Genomic DNA, 10,333 nt, shown 5'->3' with positions numbered 1-10,333 from the left:
TTTTGTGGGGCACTGAGATCAGCCCCGTAGCCAGAAATTTTGGGTTGGTGGGGCATGGGGAAATTTTGTGGGGCAGCAGGAGAGGGGGAGGGGGGAGGGGGGAGGGACAGTGATCCCTCTAAGCTGAGTCAGTGTGAGCCAGCTCACAATTTTCCAGCCTCCAGCTCAAAGAGTTTTGTCTTAGCTCAGCAAGGAGGGCAACAGAGCTAACGAATTTATGCAGTATCCAAATCGCTCGCTCACAACTTTAGTGCCAGTAGCTCACAAGGTAGAATTTTTGCTCACAAGGCCCCACAGCTTAGAGGGAGCATTGGGTGGCTGCACTTTAAAGGGAAGGAAGTTGACAAGCTCGAGCGGGTCCAGAAGAGGGCAGCCGGAACGGTGAGAGGGTTGGAATCCAAGTCATACGAGGAAAGGCTCAAAGAGTTGGGTCTGTTTAGCCTGGGAAAGAGAAGGCTTAGAGGGGACACGATTGCAGTCTTCAAGTATCTGAAGGGCCGTCATGTAGAAGATGGAGCAGATCTATCCTCTCTTGCTCCGGATTGCAAGACTGGGTCTAATGGGTGGAAATTACAAGGGAGTCGTTACCGGCTAAATATCAGGAGAAACTTCCTAACTGTAAGAGCTGTTGAGCAGTGGAACAGTCTGCCTCGGGAGGTGGTGGACGCTCCTTCGCTGGACGTTTCCAAGCGGAGGCTGGACGACCATCTTTCGGGTGTGTTGTAGGGCTATCTTTCGGCTGTGCTCCTGCAGAGTGCAGGGGGTTGGACTAGAGGACCTGCAAAGTCCCTTCCAACTCTCACATCCTATGATTCTATGAAATGCTGTTTTTCTAGTGGGAGCAGCCCACGCCTGATCTCCAAGTGGTGAAATCACTGCTTGGAGTTCAGGGACTGGGCAGTCACTCCTCTCCCTCGCCTCCTGCAAGATTTAAAGGGCCTGCTGATCAGCTGGAGGACCCTTTAAACCTTGGAGGAGGGGAGGGGAAGGGGCGGTTGAAAGATTTAAAGTGCCCTCCAGCTGATTGGTGGGCCACGTGTTCCCGCCTCTCAGCCGGAGGGCCCTTTTAATGTCACAGGAGGGGGGGAAGGGGCAGCGGCTGTTGTGGGGCATGCCTCACGTTTGAGGGGGCGGAGCCCCGAAATGCCCCGCCGTAGCTATGGGCCTGACTGAGATCCCCCACCCCTCTCTCACCCAGGTACGCTATCCTGACCCCACAGACGTGGCCCTCCTGGCGGGGGGACGAGAAGCAGGGCGTGGTGCACCTGATGAAGTCGGTCAACATGGACCCCGACCAGTACCAGCTGGGCCGGACCAAGGTCTTCATCAAAGCCCCCGAATCGGTGAGCGCGGAAGGGTGGGAGCGGCCGTGCGGGCCCCAGCTGTGTGGCGGTCCCCTTTTGGTTCATTCATCCACTGTTCATCTTTCTCCGAATGTGAATGATGCAGCAATCAGTTGGATCCATCGAGGTATATTACCTCTGAACGTGGAGGTTCCATTCAGCCACGGACAGAGCGCTTCTTGGTGAAACTGTTGCGTCCCTGCTTTTCTCTCCAAAGTGTGTGGAGGTGGCTCAGAGGTTAAGATGTGGAGCTGCAGACCGGAAGATCTGTAGCTCGGCAGTTCGAGACCCAAGTGCCGCGTGACGGAGTGAGCTCCCGTCTCTGGCCCCCAGCTCCTGCCAACCTAGCAGTTTGAAAGCAAGAAATTGCAAGGAGATAAATAGGTACTGCTTTGGTGCGCCTCGGCGTCTATTCATGCCGGCCACATGACCACGGAAACGTCTTCGGACAGCGCTGGCTCTTCGGCTTGGAAACGGAGATGAGAGCACCGCACCCCTAGGGTCAGATTCAACTGGCTTTCGAGCAAGGGAAACCTTTACCTTTAACTTTCTCTCCAATGGGTCTGAATCATTCTCCTCTCCATTTTGTCCTCTCAACAACAACCCTATGAGGTAGGTAGGTGAGGCCACCCAGCAAGCAAGTAGGGATTCGAACACGGGTCTCCCAGATCCTAGCCTGATGCTCTAACCACGCTGGTTCCCAGCGGCTGGGCCAGTAAATTCTGTATTAGGAAAAGAAGTCATTCCTCCCCCCCCCGATCCTCCTCCACATGAAGCTGCTGGTGTTACTTTGGGTCAGTCACAAGTTCTTTCAGAGCTGTTCTCTCAGGAGCAGTTCTCGAAAGAGCTCTCTCAGCCCCACCTGTCTCACAGGGTGTCTGTTGTGGGGAGGGGAAGGGAAAGGAGTTTAAAAGCCGCTCTGAGACACCTTCGGGTAGTGAAGGGAGGGGTATAAATCCGATCTCCCCCTCCCTCCTCTTCTTCGTCTTCGTCTTCTTCCCCTTCACTGAATTTCCTGCCATTTTTGTGGGAATACCCTGAATTCTAATAATGCAGAAGTTGCGCTTACCTGTGGTCACTTTTCTCCTTAGCATGTATAGTTTTATAAACCTCTCTTATGACCCTCCCCCCCCCTTTCATTCTCACTTGTGGGCACTACCCATAAGCCACCTCTTTCACCCTGACTGACCAAATGTGTCCCTGGCTCTGGCCTCCGGGTCTGGCCAGGAGTCCGGTATGTTGCTAACCTGCCAGGGGCACTGTGAGACCTTTTCCCGCCCAAATGTGACAAGTTAAAATGACCTCCTGCTCCATCCCATCTTGCAGGGCCTTTGTTTTTGGGGTGGCCCCTCTGGGACCCCCACTCTGCCATGGAAACTTGCTGGATGACCTTGGACCTCTCCCAGCCTGACCTACCTCACAGGGTTGTTGTGAGGATAAAATAGAGGGGAGGAGAACAGTGTAAGCCAATTTGGGGTCCTCACCAGTGTTCCCTCTAAGCTGAGTTAGAGGTATTTGTGAATTTCCTGCGTTGTGCAGGGGGTTGGACTAGATGACCCTGGAGGTCCCTTCCACCTCTATGTTTCTATGAGTGAGTGTGAGCCAGCTCACAGTTTTTTTAGCCTCCAGCTCACACCTTTTTGTCTTAGGTCAGGAAGGATGGCTCTAAAGCAAACTAATTTACGCAGCAGCCAAATCGCCTTCTCACAACTTTAATGCCAGGAGCTCACAAAGTAGAATTTTTGCTCACAAGACTCCCCCTGGGGAGATAGGTGGGCTATAGAGAAATAAATAAGTAAGTAGTTAAGTGAATATATTGCATGGCAGAAGGGCACTTTGATGTAGTTTGGCGTGGTGGTGAAGTGTGCGGACTCTAATCTGGGAGAGCTGGGTTTGATTTCCCACTCCTCCACTTGCACCTGCTGGATGACCTTGGGCAAGCCGTAGTTCTAGCACAGATGTTTTTGAGGAGGAGGAGGAGGAGATTTGATTTATACCCCGTCCTTCACTACCCAAGGGAGTCTCAGAGCGGCTTACAAACTCCTTTCCCTTCTCCTCCCCACAACAGACACCCTCTAAGCGGTGGAGTCCTGTGAGCAAAAATTCTACTTTGTGAGCTACTGGCATTAAAGTTGTGAGCGAGCAATTTGGCTACTGCATAAATTAGTTTGTTCCGGAGCCATCCTTCCCGAGCCGAGACAAAAATGTGTGAGCCGGAGGCTAAAAAACTGTGAGCTAGCTCACACAGACTCAGCTTAGAGGGAATACAGCCTGTGAGGTAGGTGGGGCTGAGAGAGGTCTTGACAGAAACCGCTCCTTTTTAGGAACAGCTGTGCCAGAACTATGGCTTGCCCAAGGTCATCCAGTGGAGAAGTCGGGAATCAAACCCGGTTCTCCCAGATTAGAGTCCGCACACTTAACCACCATACCAAACTGGCTCTCACAGTTTCTGTCAAGAGCTCTCTCAGCCCCGCCTACCTCACAGGGTGTCTGTTGTAGGGAGGGGAAGGGAAAGGAGTTTGTGAGCCACTCTGAGACTCCTGTGGGTAGTGAAGGGCCATGGGGTATAAATCCAATCTCCTCCTCCTCCTCCTCCTCCTCCTCCTCTTCTTCTTCTTCTTCTTCTTCTTCTTCTTCTTCTTCTTCTTCTTCACTTGAGAGCCAGTTTGCTGTTGTGGTAAAGTGGGCGGACTCTAATCTGGGAGAACCGGGTTTGATTCCCCACTCCTCCAGTGGCACCTGCTGGAGGACGTTGGGCAAGCTGTAGTTCTGATAAGAGCTGTCCTTGAGAAAGAGCCGTTTCTATCAAGAGCTCTCTCAGCCCCACCCACCTCACAGGGTGTCTGCTGTGGGGAGGGGAAGGGAAAGGAGTTTGTGAGCTGCTCTGAGACTCCTGTGGGTAGTGAAGGGCCATGGGGTATAAACCCAATCTCTTCTTCTTCTTGATCAGCTTTGGGGGGAGACAGCTGAGGTCATGCGAATCAAACCGTCTCCCTCTCTCCTTCCTTTCCCCCTCCAGCTCTTCCTTCTGGAGGAGATGCGGGAACGCCGCTACGATGGCTACGCCCGCGTCATCCAGAAGGCCTGGCGGAAGCACGTGGCCGTGCGCAAGTACATCCAGATGCGGGAAGAAGGTGAGGGGCTCTAGCGCCCCACGTGGGGAGCTCTCGAGCTGGGTGCCGATGGACGGGGGGGGTGCAGTTCCCTGCCACTCTATGGCTTGGCCCCAGATAAGAGCTCCCAGAGGGCGGGGGGGGGGAGGCGCTGTGCCGCTGGGACACGTCAAGGCATCCTTAGAAAGATCCCTCTGGGGTCGTGCAGAGAGGCTTTCTGCTCCCCGCTGGGATAATGCAGCGAGACTCACCAGGAGGACTCCCTCCATCTTTGTGTTCTGAAGCTTCCAACATCGTCCTGAACAAGAAAGAGCGGCGGCGAAACAGCATCAACCGTAACTTCGTGGGCGACTACATCGGGCTGGAGCACCATCCGGAGCTGCGGCGCTTCCTGGGCCGGCGGGAGCACGTGGACTTCGCCGACACCGTTGTCAAGTACGACCGGCGGTTCAAGGTGAGCCGGGAAAGGGTGCGAGTCTTCCAGTCTCCCCCCCCAAGAAAATAAGAATTCGCCGGGTTGGACCGAACGCTGAGTGGCTGGCCTTCGACTCAGGAAGTCACGGATTCAAATCTCGTTTCGGCCACCGACTCCCTCAGTGGCTTTCGGCATGCCAATCTCATTGGTGTAGTGGTTAAGTGCACGGACTCTAATCTGGGAGAACCGGGTGTGATTCCCCACTCCTCCACTTGCATCTGCGGGTGTGACCTTGGGCCAGTCACAGGTTATTTCAGAGCTGTTCTCTCAAGAGCAGTTCACTCAAGAGCTCTCTCAGCCCCACCTACCTCACAGGGTGTCTGTTGTGGGAAGGGGAAGGGAAAGGAGTTTGTAAGCCGCTCTGAGACTCTGAGTGAAGGATGGGGTATAAATCCAATCTCCTCCTCCTCCTTTTGTCCATCCTGAACCTACTTCCCATCAGCCAGTTTGGTGTCATGGTTAAGTGCGCGAACTCTAATCTGGGAGAACCGGGTTTGGTTCCCCACTCCTCCACTTGCATCTGCTGGTGTGATCTTGGGCAAGACATAGTTCTGTCAGAGCTCTCTCAGCCCCGCCTACCTCACAGGGTGTCTGTTGTGGGGAGGGGAAGAGAAAGTTGTTTGTAAGTTGCTCTGAGACTCCTTTGCGTAGTGAAAGGCGGGGTATAAATCCAATCTCCTCCTCTTCTTCTTCTTCATGTAGTGAAAAATACTTGCCTACCTTACAGGGTGGTGGTTTTGAAGCTCACTGTAAAGTGAAACACTGACGATTTGAAAGCGCTATGCAAAGGCTGCTGCTAGTAGCAAGAATACTTCATTCGATGCTAATAGCCCTTACTAATAACGACGCTCAGGAATTTGTCTGGGAGGAATTAAGTTGGCTGAGAAGGAAGAGCCCTGCCCTGGTTAGTAGAATCACAGAGTTGGAAGGGACCTCCAGGGTCATCTAGTCCAACCCCCCGCACAATGCAGGAAATTCACAAATACCTCTCTCCCCCCCACACACACACACCCAGTGACTGCTGTTCCACGGCCCGAAGATGACCAAAAAAACCCTCCGGGATCCCTGGCCAAACTGGCCTGGAGAAAAATGGCTTCCTGTCCCCAAAGTGGCGATCTGCATTTCCCTGGGCATGCAAGAAAGAGCCACAAGAACTACGCACGGAGGCAACCCTTCCTGCCCTCCCTCTCCTGCCTAAGTTCATAGAATCCGCATTGCTGTCAGATGGCCATCCAGCCTCTGTTTGAAAACCTCCAAAGAAAGAGAGCCCACCCCCTCCTCCCGAGGAAGCCCGTTCGACTGAGGAACCGCTCCGACTGTCAGGAAGTTCTTCCTCATGTTTATGTTGTCGAAGGCTTTCACAGCCAGAGTTCATTAGTTGTTGCAGATTTTCTGGGCTGTCTGGCCGTGGCCTTGGCATTGTAGGACCTGACGTTTTGCCAACAGCAGTACTCACCTTGACACAGAGGGTACTCCCATCTTTCTGTGTTACACCGCTGAGGATAATTCCAGTAACAGCTGCTGGCGAAACGTCAGGTCCTACAATGCCAAGACCATGGCCATAGAGCCCGGAAAATCGACAACCACTAATCTGATTTAATTTCAACCTGTTGGTTCTGATCCGACCTTCTGGGGCAGCCGAAAACAACTCCGCTCCATCCGCTATAGGACGGCCCTTCAAGGACTTGAAGATGGTGATCCTATCCCCTCTAGTACTTGGATGAGAGACCACCAAGGAAGTCCCGGGTCGCTATGCAGAGGGAAACTATGGCAAACCCACCTCTGCTCATCTGTTTATCCCTATGAGGAAAGGTTAAGGCGCTTAGGGCTCTTTAGCTTGGAGAAACGACGACTGAGGGGAGACATGATCGAGGTTTATAAGATAATGCATGGGATAGAGCAGTAAGAGAAAGAGGTACTTTTCTCCCTTTCTCACAATACAAGAACTCCTTGTGGGCACTCCATGAAATTGCTGAGCGGTCGGGTTAGAACGGATAAGTCCTTCTTCACCCAAAGAGTGATTAACACGTGGAATTCACTGCCACAGGAAGTGGTGGCGGCTACAAGCATGGACGGCTTCAAAAGGGAATTAGATAAGCATATGGAGCAGAGGTCCATCCGTGGCTATTAGCCACAAGGTGTAGATAGGGACTCTGGGGCAAGTGATGCACTGCATTCTTGGTGCTTGGGGGGGGCAACAGTGGGAGGGCTTCTGGTGTCCTGGCCCCACTGGTGGACCTCCTGATGGCCCCTGGTATTTCTGGCCACTGTGTGACACAGAGTGTTGGACTAGATGGGCTACTGGCCTGATCTGGCATTGGCTTCTCTTAGGTTCTTATGTTAAGAGCAGAGGTCCATCAATAGCCATTAGCCACAAGGTATAGATAGGAACTCTGGGGTAAGTGATGCTCTGTCTTCTTGGTGCTGGGGGGGGGCTTCTGGAGTTCTGGCCCCACTGCTGGACTTCCTGAGGGCACCTGGTATTTCTGGCCACTGTGTGACACAGAGTGTTGGACTGGAGGGGCCATTGACCTGACCCAACGTGGCTTCTCTTGTGTTCTTATGTCTGGGGCAGTGATGCTCAGTCTTCCTGGTGCCTTTTTTTCGGGGGGGGGGGGGTGCAACAGTGGGAGGGCTTCTGGAGTTCTGGTCCCACTGGTGGACCTCCTGAGGGCCCCTGGGTTTTGGCCACTGTGTGACACAGAGTGTTGGACTGGAGGGGCCATCGGCCTGACCCAGTGTGGCTTCTCTTGTGTTCTTACGCCTGGGGCAGTGATGCTCTCTGTGCTTGGGGGACAAGAGTGGGAGGGCTTCTAGAGTTCTGGCCCCGCTGGTGGACCTCCTGATGGCCCCTGGTATTTCTGGCCACTGTGTGACACGGAGTGTAGGACTGGATGGGCCTTTGGCCTGATCCAACATTGGCTTCTCTTATGTTCTTATGTTCTTGTGCTGACCTGGACGGCCCAGGCGAGCCCGATCTCGGAAGCGAAGCAGGATCAGCCCTGCTTAGTACTTGGATGGGAGACCTCTAAAGGTCTCTTGCTGACTCCCTGGCATCCCCACGGGAAGGGTCTGTGGATGCCTCGCAGGTGTCGAGGGAGGCCTTTCTCGGCTTGAGGAGAGCCGCCGCTAGCGCAGGCAGGACTGGATGGCTCTGAACAAGGCAGTTTCTTGCTATTCCTGCAGCACGGGCCCACCTTACAAGACAGTTGTAACCAGGGGTCATTTCGTAGAAAAGGAGGTGCAGGAGCTCATTAGCATAACTCATTAGCATAACTTATTTGCATATGCCACACCCCCTGACATCACCGGAAGCAGGGGGGTTTTTGTAGAAAAAGCCCAGCAGGAACCCATTAGCATAATAGGCCACACCCAGCAGCAGAAACTCATTAGCATATTAAGCCACACCCCATGTTGCCAGACGTGTGGTCATCCAGCCACACCCACCTTTTGCTTCTTATTCTGTTTACCTTGTTTGAACTCCTTTGCAAGTTAGGCCACACACCCCTAATGTATCCAATCCTAATGAGTCTCTGCTGTTGGGTGTGGCCTATTATGCTAATGAGTTCCTGCTGGGTGTGGCCAACTCAGGAGCCAGCCGGAACTCCGTTCCTGTGCGTTCTTGCCCAAAAATAGCCCTGACTGGAAGTGTGTCAGAAGGCAACACCCACCGCTCAGGCTCCACTGGACTCTTTTGGATTGCTAGCTATTGGGGGAGGGGGGAACGTGCAGATCTGTCCTCGCAGAGGAGGGAGAGCTGAATAAAACTTGGTCTTAAAGGTGCCACTGGACTGTTTTAAACCTGTTGGCTCTGCAGCTTACCTGGCTGCTTCTTGCTCTGACTGAGGACTGCTGGGAGCAGGGGGTGGGGCTTCTTGCATGTGCCCGCCCCCTGGGCTCTTTACTGCCGGAGCTCCGCTCCTGTGCGCTCCTGCAGGAAATGACCCCTGGTTGTAACTATTACAAGGTGATGTCTTTGGTACTCCAGTGGATAGTTCCACCTAGGGTAGGCCCCTGGTATTGATTGGAAGCCTGGACAGTTTGCCGTTCCATTCAGAAACAAATCCCAAAGGCAAACGATCAACGCTGGTCAAACCCCGGCTCTGGCGTTTAAAAAGGGGGAGAGAGATGTCTTTGACAGCTTCCGCTCACGCCGAATAACGCACTTCGAGTCCACTTCCAGTGCACTTTAGGGATCGCTTGGAGGTGGATTTTGCCATTGCACCCAGGAAAATCTAGTTGCAGAGTGCATTGAAAGCGGATTGGAAGTGTATTATTCACCACGCGTGTGAAATAAGACGTTGATAAGCCCGCTGAGGGCCCGCCTCTCCTCTCCTTCGTAGCCTGCCCCACATTTCCTAACTTCCTTCTCTGCTGCCGCCCCTCCAGACGGTGAAACGGGACTTGATCCTCACCCCCAAATTCCTCTACCTGATTGGCCGGGAGAAGGTGAAGCAAGGGCCGGAGAAAGGGGCGATCAAGGAGGTCCTGAAGAGGCAGATCGAGCTGGAGAGGATCCAGTCGGTCTCCCTGAGGTGAGGATTGAACAGGTTCCCAGATTCGAGCAAGGAAAACTCACATACTCCTGCTTGTTCTGGTTGGGTGGCGGAACCGGCGGGACATTTTCAGGAGGCTGCCTCCGAAGCGGGTCCTTCCGGGATAGTTTTTTGGCTTCACCTGGCATCCGGCAGAGAGTCGCTTTTGGAAAGCAGGATTCCCACGCTGTGCTTGGGAACGCTTGTGCTTAACAACCAACGACGAAACGTACAGGGTCAGAAATCAGTGGCTTCATCTACTCCAGAGTCCTGTTTCCCACAATGGCTGAACTGCTCCTGGAAGGCCCGCAAGTCGCCCACGAAACCAACGTCTCTTCCCTGTTCTTGTCCCCCAGCAGCTCACGCTCAAAGTTTCACTGCCCCTAAATCTGGAGGTTCCATTGAGACTTCCTTGGATCCTAGTGGCCGTCCATCCTCTCCTTCATGAATCTGTCCCGGCTTCTTTGGTGTGGCGTGAGAGCCAGTTTGGTGTGGTGGTGAAGTGCGCGGACTCTCATCTGGGAGAACCGGGTTTGATTCCCCACTCCTCCACTTGCACCTGCTGGATGACCTTGGGCAAGCCATAGTTCTGATAAGAGCTGTTCTTGAAAAAAGAGCAGTTTCTGTCAGAGCTCTCTCAGCCTCGCCTACCTCACAGGGAGTCTGTTGTGGGGAGGGGAAGGGAAAGGAGTTTGTAAGCCGCTCTGAGACTCCTTTGGGTAGTAAAGGATGGGTTATAAATCCAGTCATCATTATTTCTTCTCCTTCCTTCCTTCCTTCCTTCCTTCCTTCCTTCCTTCCTATCTGGGAGAACCGGGTTTGATTCCCCACTCCTTCACTTGCACCTGCTGGATGACCTTGGGACAG

General features: G+C 53.5%; 1 protein-coding gene across 1 annotated transcript in view; it reads left to right on the top strand.

Moving 5' to 3' along the window:
* The window catches only part of LOC107109464 (unconventional myosin-Ie-like), a 72,634-nt gene that overhangs the window by 47,763 nt on the left and 14,538 nt on the right, over positions 1-10,333 (top strand). The window contains exons 18-21 of the mRNA XM_015410094.1: positions 1,199-1,343; positions 4,363-4,477; positions 4,741-4,910; positions 9,321-9,466. Coding sequence (XP_015265580.1) covers positions 1,199-1,343; positions 4,363-4,477; positions 4,741-4,910; positions 9,321-9,466 — 576 coding nt within the window. The remainder of the gene's footprint in view (positions 1-1,198; positions 1,344-4,362; positions 4,478-4,740; positions 4,911-9,320; positions 9,467-10,333) is intronic.

This window comes from Gekko japonicus, unplaced genomic scaffold (assembly GCF_001447785.1).
Source record: "Gekko japonicus isolate JY-2015 unplaced genomic scaffold, Gekko_japonicus_V1.1 scaffold424, whole genome shotgun sequence".
NCBI lineage: Eukaryota > Metazoa > Chordata > Lepidosauria > Squamata > Gekkonidae > Gekko > Gekko japonicus.
This window is presented reverse-complemented; position numbering and strand designations above follow the sequence as displayed.